Source organism: Elgaria multicarinata, chromosome 12 (assembly GCF_023053635.1).
Source record: "Elgaria multicarinata webbii isolate HBS135686 ecotype San Diego chromosome 12, rElgMul1.1.pri, whole genome shotgun sequence".
Taxonomy (NCBI): domain Eukaryota; kingdom Metazoa; phylum Chordata; class Lepidosauria; order Squamata; family Anguidae; genus Elgaria; species Elgaria multicarinata.
Window position 1 is genome coordinate 3745001 of NC_086182.1, and position 13225 is coordinate 3758225.

Genomic DNA, 13225 nt, shown 5'->3' on the forward strand with positions numbered 1-13225 from the left:
ATCATTGTTATAAAAGAAACATTTATGGGGGAGTAGTCTGGAAACCTTGACCCACTTCCTGCATAATGCCATTAAGCATAACTGGGCAAGAGATTGCAGTTGAAGCGTATTCCTCCATTCAAGAAGAGTAGATGAGATGTTTAGGAGTGAAAATATTTTTTTCCCTCTACATAGAGCAACAGGATATGGACCTGGACATTGAATTTGATGTGCATCTTGGAATTGCCCATACCCGATGGGCCACCCATGGGGAGCCCAACCCTGTCAACAGCCATCCACAGCGTTCAGATAAAAACAATGGTAAGACATGGTTGCGATCCGAGAGCATCTTTTTGTGGGTGTGGGGGATCTTCTGATTTTTGTTTATCAGAGGTTGCTGTTGGCTCTTCAGTGGTTGTGAAGAAATCAGGTGAACTGTAGTGCTTATTTATCTTTAAAAGAAGTGCTAGGGAGAAAGACGTGTTAGAAGGATTTCTTGCTTCTGGCCTGACTTACCTCAACAAGGTTGCGATGAGGATGAAATGGAGAGGAGGAGGTTCATGCAAGTGAGAATAAAATAGGGAGGAGGAGGAGGATCATGTAAGCCACCTTGGATAAATGTGGACTTAGCCCTCTCCTCCCACTCTGAATTAGTCACAGACCTGAGAGCAGCAAAAAGCCAACAGCTGTTTGCATGCTGGGAAACAGAATATAGATCTTCAATCTTATCCTGAGTCTTAATCTTCAAATACAAGGCTGAATCCCTCTTACATATGTACAATGCTTACTGACGATTTTAAAATGACTTTTTAAAACTGTGCATCATGGATCACAGAATAAATCCCTCACTAATTTATAGAGTTTTTCAGAAAAGATTAAATTTGACTACTCTCTAATTAGATTGTGTCTAATTAGAGATAAAGTCTGTGATTTGAGACAATGCAATGATCTGTATAGTAGTGCTATAAGGTTAAAATATTACCAAAGTTTCCAGCATGGGTTATAGTTCCAATTAATCTGTTCTAAGGGATCATTAATCTGTCAAGTGCCTTAATTCTAAAGACTCATCATGGCTGAAATTGAGCTGCAGGCTCCCTGTAGATTGTTAATACAGCCTGTTTAATATGGTGAACTCTACTTCCTGGTGTAGTTAGCACAGAAAACAATTTTGAGTAATGGCTCATATGGAAGATGGCCTACATTCTCTCTTACATTAGGAAATTGAACTATAGATGGAATAAAAGTACATTAATATTGCAGTTGGATTCAGCAGATGGCATTAAACTACTCTTAGTTAAGCAACCAAGCAGGGATGTTGCTTAGGCTAAGGTCTGTTTCTGACTTTATTAAATTAGATCATCCCTATATCATGTAGTGGTGACCTGTTGGCTTAGCTTTGGGCGTCCTCATTTCTACCGCTGGCTTTTGCTCTGTAAAGAATATTTTGCCTTTGAACAAGTCAATTAACAACTATCCTTTCTACTCCTCTTGAGATGCTTTTTCGGGGCCATAATTTGCAACCACAGCCATTAAAGCAGTGTTTCTTTTCCCCTCAGAATTTATTGTTATCCACAATGGCATTATCACAAACTACAAAGATCTGAAAAAATTCTTGGTAAGTAAATCTCCTTGTACTGTGCTGTCAGTTAAACTTTAAAAAATAAATATGCTTGTGGAGGTATTGCAGGAAAGAATCGCCTGCCCTTGGTAATTTTGTTCCAAAATTATTCAAAAAAAATTCATATGCTGAAAAGAAAAGTACTTTTGCACCTTAACTGGTACAAGAGACAACTTATAAGTCTTTGTTTCATGAGCTGGTACTAGAAGTTTAAGGGGTGGCTATATTGTAAGTGCCTCACGGCAGAGACCTGCATCTTCTCTTTTACTCTGTAAAGTGTCATAGCAACAAGGGCAGCTTCCTAATCCTAAGGCAGACCAATAAACTAATGGTTTATGGTCATATGTGGCACATATTATCACCTACTCTATAATGCTGTTACCACTCCCCTGCTCCCTAAGAAGCAGAATTTTTGTGCAGTCCCAATCCATCCTAACGGCTGATGAGAATTATGCCTTTGGTTTCCATGCTAGCTTGAGTGCAGCTGTAGTCAGCATCTACTTCACTTTCTAAAAGGAGGAGTGCAGTAAGTTGGAGCCATGTGGCTTTAGGAAAGTCCTTCTGACAGTGCACGTCTTGGTAATCTAACAGTTTTTCTAAGCAGGATGTCTTCAAATTCATGAGGGAATGTAGACCAGAGCTAAATGTGCAAAATCTTAAGTATCTCGCTACTCTGATGCAGATAATAATACATAGTAGATTTTCTGCTCTATTCCATATACTCACTGCTTCCCATTATTTATTCATTCTCTCTCTCTCTCCCTCTCTCTCTCAGCTTAGGCTAGCAATAATAATGCTTCTTTTCTTGTAGGAAAGCAAAGGGTATGAATTTGAGTCTGAGACTGATACCGAAACAATTGCTAAGCTTGTCAAGTACATGTATGACAACCGTGAAAGTGATGATATCACCTTCACCACTTTGGTAGAAAGAGTCATCCAGCAACTGGTAAGCCTACATGTTTAGTAAACCAGAGGAATCCATTTAAAAGCTTTGTGTTTCACCAACATGTTAACATATTTCATTAGTGGGACTTCAGGAATTGCTCGGCTGATCAGAATGCTTTCACTGACACCCGCTTTGGTAAGAAGAGCCTTGCTAGATCCAAGGAAAGATCCATCTAGTCTAGGTCCTGCTTGTAACACTGGCTAACCAGGTGCTAGATATTCCTTAATTTTAGTTCAGTGTTTTCCTCAAACTAGAAGTGGTTAATTGTCTAGTTATTTTATTTATTTACAGCATTTTTACCCCATTCTTCAGCCAAAAGGTTCCAAGAGCAGCGACAAAGATTAATAATAAGACCGTAGAGTAGTGTGGAGAATATCCTGCTCAAGGGGGAATGTTTTTCACTAATACACAACATGCACGACACATGAAAAGCGTATATGTTTGACAACTTTATAAACAGAATTACTTCTCTTAAACGATGGAACATGCTGCCTCATGATATTGAAGCATGTTTACAAAGTGTCACATTCTAGATTCCTTCCGTTTCCACTGGCTGTCATTAAGTGTTGTTTTCTGAAGTACATGATTTTCTTTACTGAGGTAAGATTTGAACTGGGGTCTTGTTAGCTCACAGTCTTACCTGATACACAATCATCATGTGGTTAATATGAAAGCATATTAACAGCAGGGTGGATAAAAATCAATGATTTTTTAAAAAAATCAAAATTGGATTTTTTTTTATTTAAATCGAATTTTTTTTAATAAAATGCTTTTTGAGGAAAAATCTATCTAAAGATAGTTTTCTATTTAAGATATGTTATAGCCCAAAGGTTATTCATCATGAAATAAGGATTAGTTTTTAATTATGTAGCATGAGGCTGTTTAAATTTTTTGGTAAATGAATTCCATTAATCCATTCACAATGTCATGCTCTTCCAGAGGTTTCTAAGATTATTTTTCTCCTTCCAGTGAAGTACAGCAGAAAAGTTGTCCAAATATGCATGATTAACCTATTAAACTGGAGATAGTTCACCTCGCAATAATTTCATAATTATCTATCTATGATGAGTTTCTAATAGTATAACCAAATCAGTATTTTTTTGATATAACTGTAAAACTAATCCGAAAAGTTGCTATTCTAAAAATGAAACCTTCATCCGGTTGTAAATATTAAGATTATACCAGCAAGACTGAGTCTTTGGTAACTCTGAGTTGTGTAAAATATAGCGAGGAAGAGTGCACTTTTTGGGGGGTGGGGGGAAGTCACATGATTAAATCGAGTCTTTCTGAGTAGTGATTTAAATCGTGATTTAAATCAAATTGATTTATATCAAATCCAGCCTGGTTAACAGGTTCTTTGAAATCACCCAGTGTTTTTTTGTTTATGTGATTGAAAAAGTAAAGTGCACGTGTGTTTGTTTTTCCCCACAAGGAAGGTGCCTTCGCCCTTGTTTTCAAAAGTGTTCACTATTGTGGTCAAGCAGTTGGCACAAGGTAAATACTATTCCAATATAGTGTTTCTTTCTCAGACAGTAGATCAGTTTCATCATTCCCATGTTGATAGTCTGTCAAAGACTTTATCATCTTTAGCTTTATGATATTTGAATCAAATGAGATTCTAGTTACCTTTTCTAGGGAACTGATCTTCTGTTATGTTGTGTAACGTTCCTGTCCTTTTCATGTTCTATGCTGAAATAAAAGTCTCCTCTTAGAAAAATTTCCCAGTTCCTTAATGTTTTTCTTTCCCTGTCATCCATGAAGTGGATTCCAAACAGTTTGGAATTAGTAAAACAATCCACATGTGTTTTTTATGTATATTTTTCAAGCTGTGTAGAATTTTGGCAAAATAAGGATCAATCTGTGCCATGCCTATATTGGTTATATACCAGTTTCGTGGCTTATCCCAGAGAATTTTGGGAATTATAGTTTGAAGGTGCAGGAAGATCACGTGCTCCCCACACACAGAGTTAAAGGTCTGCCAGTTCCCTGAGGTGAGGGAATAACTTTTAAACCACGTTAAGGCTACAATTCTATTTGCACTTATTTGGAACTAAGTTTAATTGAATTCAGTGGAACTTACTTCTGACTAAACATGCATAGGATCAGGTTGCACATCTGTAGGGCAGAGATATCTTCAGATTGTGATCACTTTGATTTTTTAAAAACATGCTTGATTACATGCTCAGGGTTGTTACAAATTTGGCCCACAGTTTGTGAACTGTATATTCACCTGGTGTGGAATGCTTTAACTCTGAATTCAATCTCGGTTTAAGAATATTTTATTCTGGCTTAAGATGCTTGGTTTGGTATGTTACCCGCCTCCCCAGTACCTGTCCTACCCGCTTCTCCGGCAGTACCTTGTTTGAGCGCGCTGCCTTCGGGCCTAGCTTGGTTGCAGTCGTTGTATCCTATATCATTCATCTTGACTATGCTGACACTAGCTGGGGCTGAGAGGTCAGCGGATGCTCAGGGGAAAGCCACAGAGTGAGCAAGCTGCCGAAAGAGAGCATAAGAACATAAGAAGAGCCCTGATGCTGGATCAGACCCAGGGTCCATCTCGTCCAGCACTCTGTTCACACAATGGCCAACCAGCCATCGGCCAGGGATGAACAAGCAGGACATGGTGCAACCCATGTTCCCCAGCACCTGGGGTTTTTCCAGTGTTTGTGCCCATCTTGATGTCTTGTTGAATGTCTTGTTTTCAGGAGGGGAAGCCCCCTGCTCATTGGAGTACGAAGTGAACACAAGCTTTCTACTGACCACATTCCAATACTGTACAGAACAGGTAAGTCCCATTTCCTCCCCACCCTCCTTTCTTCTTTTTAGAACAATGTTACAAAGGTGAGATCCTCCGTGATACGGGTGAAATGGAAACCTTACAAAAAGATAAGACACTATGGGAGAGTTCTAGAAAGCTAAACCTACTGTATATACAGCAGCTGTATCCCTTGGCTGGATCGGGTTTGTGGCGGCTTCCATTGAATTGAGTTTAGGTCTTACAGGGCTGAAGTAATTATGGCAGCAAGATCTTTTCCATGGGCACCTCAGCTGATTTTGATCCTCCATCACGTTCCCCTTCTGAGGCGGGGCAAGCCTTTGGGGAGCAGGAGAGATCCGATAAGCTGGCCAAATTTGGCACGTTGGCCAGAGGCTCCCCAACCCTGCTTTAGAAGATATGTGCTCTCTTGAAGTGCATACTGAATTAGAAAAGCGGATTGCTTGTTTATGGTCATATGCAGCCTTATGACAGCTTGAAGGGATTTGAAGTCGAAAACATCGGTAGAGCACAGGTGGCGCTCTGAGCCATCGAGGCCACCTGTGCCTCAAGGGACAGTGGTGGGTCATCCCCAAACTGCAACCCTGATTGCTCAGGGAGAATGCAGCCCCCTCCCCAAAATGCTGCTCACCACTCACCTGGGTAGATTAACGTCCTGCTATCAGTGCCTCCTTTTTGTCTGGCTTGAGCTTTGGTTTATTGGCCCTCATCCATTCCATTACCCTGCTCAAGTACGGATTCAGAACATCAACTGCCTCACCTGGATTAGATAAAAAGGAGAGGTAGAGCTGGATGTCATCTGCATACTGATGATACCTCACCCCACATCCCTGGTTCCCCACTCCTTGGACAGTTTTATCAAGATGACAAACAGGATGTCAGACAGAATTGAGCCCTGAGTATCCCAGTGATGGATGGCCATGGAAGAGAACAATAATCCCCAGCATCACCTTCTGAAAACGAATCTCCATGAAGGAATGGAAACACTGTAAAACTGGGGTGCAGAACCTCAGGTCTGGGGTCCCAACCTGGCCCTCTGGGGTTCCCCAGACAGCAACACCCCTGCCCCCTCCCCCCCAACTACCTATTGTTTGGTGCATTTCCAGCTTTTGTACAGTTTCCCCCATCTAAAAAGGTTGCAGGTTGCCTGGAATCCAGCCCCTGAAAGCCTCTCTGAAATGGCTGTTGCCTTCAGACTGAAAGAGGTTCTGCCAACAGTGCCGCTAACTCAGGCAGCCAGTCCAGAAGGACGCCATGGTCTGTGGTCTCCAAAGCTGATGATAAGGCCAAGAGGGCCAACGGGTTGCACCCCGCCTCTCTCTCTGCAAAGGTCATCCCAGAGGGGGCGACCAAGGCGGCCAAGGCGGCCCCATCCCAAGACTGTCCCTATGAGTTTGCATAATTGTGATAGTTCAGATTGCCTTGCGCAGCATGTTGCTCTAGAGCAAGGCATATTTGGCTGCCCTTCCTGCAAGCAACTCAGGGTGGGTGTGCATGGGGGTGTCTCTTTCTCCCCTTTAAGTTGGTTAGGCGAAGAGCGTGTGGCTGGATTAATATTGTCCAATGAACTTCACAACTAAGCAGGGATTTACCGGGGAAAGAGCCTTCTCTGTAGTGATCCCCCGATTGTGGGATGCCCTTCCCAGGGAGATCTCTATGGCATCTTCATTATATATGTTTAGATGCCAAGTTGAGATCTTCCCGTTCAAGCAGGCATTTAATCTGTTGCTTGATTATTAATTTTACTGCTGGCTTCTCAATGTTGTTAATATGTTTAGTGTTTAATATGACATTCTTTGTTGTTGTTGTTGTTGTTGTTTGGTTTTGTGATTTTAAACCACCTCGAGGGCATTTGCCAGTTGGGCGATACACAAATCTAATAAATAGAATGAAGAAAAAAGAGTTTCCTCATTGTTGTCCAACCATCTCCATCATGCTGGCTTTCCACCTTTACATTTATTTATTTACTTATTTATTACATTTTTATACCGCCCAATAGCCGAAGCTCTCTGGGCGGTTCACAAAAGTTAAAACCATAATAAAACAACCAACATGTTAAAAGCACAATTACAAAATACAGTATAAAAAGCACAACCAGGATAAAACCACGCAACAAAATTGATATAAGATTAAAATACAGAGTTAGAACAGTAAAATTTAAATTTAAATTAAAATTAAGTGTTAAAATACTGAGAGAATAAAAAGGTCTTCAGCTGGCGACGAAAGCAGTACAGTGTAGGCGCCAGGTGGACCTCTCTGGGGAGCTCATTCCACAACCGGGGTGCCACAGTGGAGAAGGCCCTCCTCCTAGTAGCCACCTGCCTCACTTCCTTTGGCAGGGGCTCACGGAGAAGGGCCCCTGTAGATGATCTTAAGGTTTGGGCAGGTACATATGGGAGGAGGCGTTCCTTCAAATAACCTGGCCCCAAACCATTTAGGGCTTTAAATGTCAATACCAGCACTTTGAATTGGGCCCGGATCTGGACTGGCAGCCAATGAGTTGCAAAAGGACTGGCGTAATGTGAACTCGCCGGCCAGTCCCTATTAGTAGGCGGGCTGCCCTGTTTTGTACCAGCTGAAGTTTCCGGACCGTTTACAAAGGCAGCCCCACGTATAACGCATTGCAGTAATCCAAGCGAGAGGTTATCAGAGCGTGGATAACTGTAGCTAGGCTATCTCTGTCCAGGTAAGGGCGCAGTTGGTATATCAACCTAAGCTGATAAAAGCTGCTCTTTGCCACTGAGTTTACCTGTGCCTCAAGTGACAGTTCTGGATCCAAGAGCACCCCCAAACTACGGACCCGATCCTTTAGGGGGAGTGCAACCCCGTCCAGGACAGGGCAAACATGTTGTCTATCCTTTACAACCACATTATTAAGGCTTATTACAATGTCCTTCCCAGCCATTTTTTTTAGCTGGTTCTTATGTAGGATGGTATATAAAGGAGTAATCCCCACTTCTACTGTGTAATGTCTTTGGCCAGGGGTGGGCTAATAGCCGCATCATTTTAAAGCAGCTCTAGAGCCATGTGTGAATTGGGGCCCAAATTAAAGTATGTCTTCTAGTTTCTATTTCTAATTTTTATGTTACGTCAACATTGCTGAAGTTCCTCTTGTCGATGACTCTCTGAAGTAAATTTCCATATTACACTTTCAGCCACACAACCTATGGATCATTCTTTTGATGGAATATCCATAAAACTGGAGGAAGGTGCCTGAGACATCGTTCTTAACTCTACAAGTCCTCCTGCATCTCAGAAAATGAATTAAAATGAGCGCTGCCTCTTTAGTGTGTAGCTTCTTGCTCTCCATTGCAGAGAATGAGTAAACCTCACAATGCAGATTCTACTAACACTTCCTTTGAGCAGAGCCTTTCATTTCTTAGGCTCCTTGTCAGGATGTAGGAGTCCATATAAACATACGCACCAGTGTAACATGCACACATTTGCCTTTAATTGCCGCGTTGTGTAATTCTGCATGTGTGTAGGAACACTGTGTCCAGTCCCATGTTGTTTGTTCAATGGAAAGTAGTGGCAACATACAAAAGAGACAGCAGTGCGTGGAGGAGATTTGCATGCAAGAATCATTCAGGGGCTTTTTCCCTTCACTAAGTGGTCTCTGATCCCTCTCTGCCCTTTTCTGGTTTCTCTGCCTTCTGCTGAATTGTGTTAATTCGAAACCAACATCCCAGTTTGAGGATGGCTGACTCACTCGCTTAGTGGCACTGGCTTTTTTTGCTTTTTTTTTTTAAACATCAGTATCAACATGAAAGCAGCTTTTTTAATACTAGCCTTTGGAACATATTTAACCTCAATGCAACCATCTACTGATCTGAATGCTAAGTTTGCTTAGGGTTGGTGAATTGTCTTGGTCAAAATGAGATCCATGTCAATTAGACTGGTGGAGACAAGGCTAGGAAACGTATCTGACTGGGTGGCAAAGCCCAATATATCCTTGTCTTTAGAGAACAGCAGCTTGTTCCCTGGTTCAGGACTACTTTAGATCATTTTTGTGCAAGTAGAACACAACACCTGTCCATTCACAGAACATTCAGAGATGTTCTTGAGCTCTGCTTGCCAAGTTGCTTAGTGTTTCTGACAATTGGGGAGGGTCCTCCTCAACATCAGGACTTTTTCAGGAACTGTTTGACCACTCTTCCCTTTAGAAAACATGTTCCTCTTCCTCCTAATGTATTGGACTAAAACTACCATCATCCTCACCAGTAAGGGCAGTGTGGGTGGGGTTGTTGGGAGTTATAGTCCAAAACACGTGGATGGCACCAGGTTGGGGAAGCCTGTCCTAAAGTATAATTCATAAAGCATTTACTCCAACTAACCCAGTTGTCTTCTGCAAAGTTCTCTTGGTTTTGAGCAAAATGGTTTTGATAATAGCAGCCTAGTAGGGAACCAGTACTAGCAGCTAGAACAAAACAGCCTGGAAAGTATAGCTGTGTTTCTTCCCATTATACAGATGCCTGGGCAAGTTGAATTTTAACTTGGGAACACCTGACCAAACTTGAATATGATTTCTTGCTTTTTATTGGCAAGCATAGAACGAATCCCAAGAGCGTTTTAAATGTTATGTATGCGGAACTGCTTAATAATTGCCCAATGCAAGGCCTGAACGTGATTAAGTTAGTTAAATTTTTGTGAACTGCCCAGGGAGCTTCGGCTATTGAGCAGTATAAAAATCCAATAAATAAATAAAAATCCAATAAATAAATAAAAATCTGGCCTTGAAAACAACTAGATTATCATTTTGGTATGTTTCCTCCATGCCCAAACCCCCCACACAAGTATTTAACTGTTTCACATCCTTCTTAACCAAAATCCACGCAAGGCGAGATCCATGGAAAGGCCTCTGGCACAAGTTCCGTTGAAATGCAAAGAGCTGGCGCTGCTCTTGCACATCTCGCATTTCCTTTCACTGGCCCTTGTGCAGGAAATATTCCGGTGCCAGCGACGTTTAAAAAGTAACGCTTCATGTTGGTACTATGACTTGGTGACTTGGGGTGAGTTTTGTCAAAGGAATGGTTTGCATTCATGGGCTGTATGCCGGCGTGTGCTGCGGTGACAGCTAATCCAGCTTCCTCATGTTCCAGGCAAGGACAAGAAGGGGAGTTGCAGCCTCTCCCGCGTGGACAGCACCACTTGCCTCTTCCCGGTCGAAGAGAAAGCCGTGGAGTACTACTTCGCCTCTGATGCTAGGTTGGTGGTGCCCCATGTGCTCGGAGAGAGTGCCCTTGTTCTCATGGCTGGCTGGCTGGCTGGCTGGCTTTCCCGCATGGTGCCCTGGGGTGACGGGAGGCGACGGGGAGCCACTAATTCCAGAACGAGAAGAGATGATGAGCCCCAGAATGGTTATGGCTTTGCATAAATATGTTAGTCACTTGCAAGTAGCATCAGTTAAATATTGCAGCATATGTTTCCTAACCCTAAATCTTGGTGTGCTTCCAGTGAAAGGAGAAAGGGGTATGAATAGATTAAACCTATGTAAGGCTAGGTGCTTTTTTATCTAAGAGGAACTAGATTTCCTGATAATCCTAGAGCTGAGGAGATGGTGTTGGAAGATGAGGACCAGGGAGACGTGAGCTCATGGCTGGGCTGGGGATTTGAAGCTTCCTAAAAAGCTTCCTAAAAGAGCAGAGTCCTGTGGATGTTTAGACAGCAAAATAGTCTAACCCTACCTCGCAGGGTGGTTGCTCCGAGCTCTTTGAAGGAAGGATAGGATGAAAATGCAATGCAATGAAATTCTGCAGAAGCTGAAAAGTCAACTAAAAGAGCGGAAAAGTCAATTAAAAGTCAAATGATTAAATTGACACGTTCACTTCCAGACTCTTGATTGTTTTGGGGGAGCATAGTTTTAGGGTTATCTTTGACACCCCCATCCCCCATTCAGCACCATTCTTTCTTTGCTTGTGAATTTTAAATAAAAATGCAAGACTTATATCTTGCATCAGGACAACTCAGCACTTACATCATGGATAGTATAACCAAGACACTTTTAAGTTCTCTGGATCTGACTTGGTTTCAGTAGTGGATACAGTCCAATTTTTAAAGGTTTTTATTCAGTGCATCTTTCCTTCCCACAGATGTTTTTAACTTGTAAGATTGGTCATAAGCCTAGTATTCCGGATTCTTCTCCATGTTTCCGTGGATGGAAGCTGAACCATTCTGAACTCTTTTACAGCGCAGTTATTGAACACACCAACAGAGTGATTTTTCTTGAGGATGATGATGTGGCAGCTGTCGTGGACGGCCGCCTCTCCATTCATCGAATCAAGCGCACAGCTGCCGATCACCCCAGCCGTGCAGTGCAGACCCTGCAGATGGAACTTCAGCAGATCATGAAGGGTGCGTGTGTGAACTTCCCTCACCTTTTTTTTTTTTTTTGCCAAGCTCCTTTCTACAGGTTTGTGGTTCCCTGTCAATAGAGAATTAAGAACTAAGAATGGGACTGAACATTGATCCAGAGGTTTTTAAAAAGAGATGTTTTAAAGTTCGGGCTCCCAGGACTGAAAGCAAGAGGCTGTTAGGGTGCACTTATTTCCAAACGCCATTCTTTTAATGAAGCCTGTTCCAAACCATTCTGGTCCTGGAACTTAAATATTTACTACTTGCTAATTAAAAACAAACAGAAACAAGCGCACATCTCTGACTGTCGTCTTTGGCCCTCCAGCTCTGCCATCCTCAACTGTCCAAAAGTCTCTTGGGCCCTCAGAAGACTTGGCCCATTCTCCCGTGCTTGGACCTGCCTCCCAGCACACTTACTCATGTACTGCTACCTCTCTTGCTTCCTCCGGGACTCTCCTCAAAACCCACCTTTTCCATGAAGGCTGTGGCTCAGACTCCTCGTTCCCACACCCCACCCTGTAACTCAGCCCCTAACCAAGTCTCATCATATGCAATTGAAGCAACTCCGCATTGCTCCCCCCTGCCTCTCCTTCACTTTGGATTGCAGGATCCTCGAGGAAGGGACCTGGGCTCTTGTACGCTATAAAATGCCACGCACATTGATGGTGCAGTGAATTTAGTGGTGCAGTTTAGAAGGCAGTTCTAAACCAACAAACAAATGTTTATTAAAAATCAGTAAAAAAGAAAAATATGATATTGGATTGAATCCAAGCTTAAGGCTGCAATCCTGCAATGCATACTTAGGTACCATTGAACTCAATGTACCTTCTGAGTAGACTTGAATGGTATTGCCCTATAAGGTCATGCCTTGACGTAGTGCTCATCTACACCAAGCAGGATATTCCACTTTGAAAGCGGTATAGAAAAGCCAGGAGCCACACTACTGCTTTATAGCAGTATTGAACTGTGTACTGACAATTGTTGGGGCCCACGACACATACCATATACCACTTTCATAACACTTTCACAGTGTTATACCCTGCTTGGTGTAGACATGTCATGGGCCCCAACAGTTGTCAGTGCACTTCAGTACCACTATAAAGCAGTAGTGTAGCTCCTGCAGTGCAGTTGAATACCTCTATAAAGTAATAATGTGGCTCCTGCCTTTGATATACCGCTTTCATAGTGGAATACTCTGCTTGGTGTAGCTGAGCACACAGTCATGCCTTGACTAAGTCATGCCTTGACTTAGCTCCCACTGAAATCAGTGGGCCTTCAGTTTAACTTACGTGTGGTACAATTCTATAACCTGTCTATTCAGAAGTTTGTTCCATTGATTTCAGTGGGATTTACTCCTAGGTAAGTGTGTGAAGGGTTGCAGCTTTAGTTTCCATCTAAACTGTTATAATGAAAGAAAAGGGCTTCTTCTTTCTATCTTCTTTTCAATGTTCCGAAAGATTCTGAAGCACATCCATTCCTTCCTAAACATACTAAATTTATATAACCTTTGTGGAACATGGACCTATTGATAACTTATTTAAAACAGTTGGGACCC

At 42.3% G+C, this 13225-nt stretch overlaps 1 protein-coding gene across 3 annotated transcripts in view; it reads left to right on the forward strand.

Annotated features, from left to right (window-relative positions):
• Positions 1-13225, forward strand: part of GFPT1 (glutamine--fructose-6-phosphate transaminase 1) — a 53551-nt gene that overhangs the window by 20581 nt on the left and 19745 nt on the right. For 2 of the 3 annotated variants that reach the window (XR_010026051.1, XM_063139608.1), the window contains exons 4-10: positions 175-300; positions 1536-1594; positions 2409-2543; positions 3976-4037; positions 5249-5328; positions 10419-10524; positions 11507-11670. Coding sequence is in view for 2 of the 3 variants with exons in the window: in XM_063139608.1 (XP_062995678.1) it covers positions 175-300; positions 1536-1594; positions 2409-2543; positions 3976-4037; positions 5249-5328; positions 10419-10524; positions 11507-11670 (732 nt within the window). In the remaining variant the exon portion in view is untranslated. Of the gene's footprint in view, positions 1-174; positions 301-1535; positions 1595-2408; positions 2544-3975; positions 4038-5248; positions 5329-8474; positions 8529-10418; positions 10525-11506; positions 11671-13225 lie in introns of all 3 variants that reach the window. The other variant, XM_063139609.1, reaches the window with a different exon arrangement.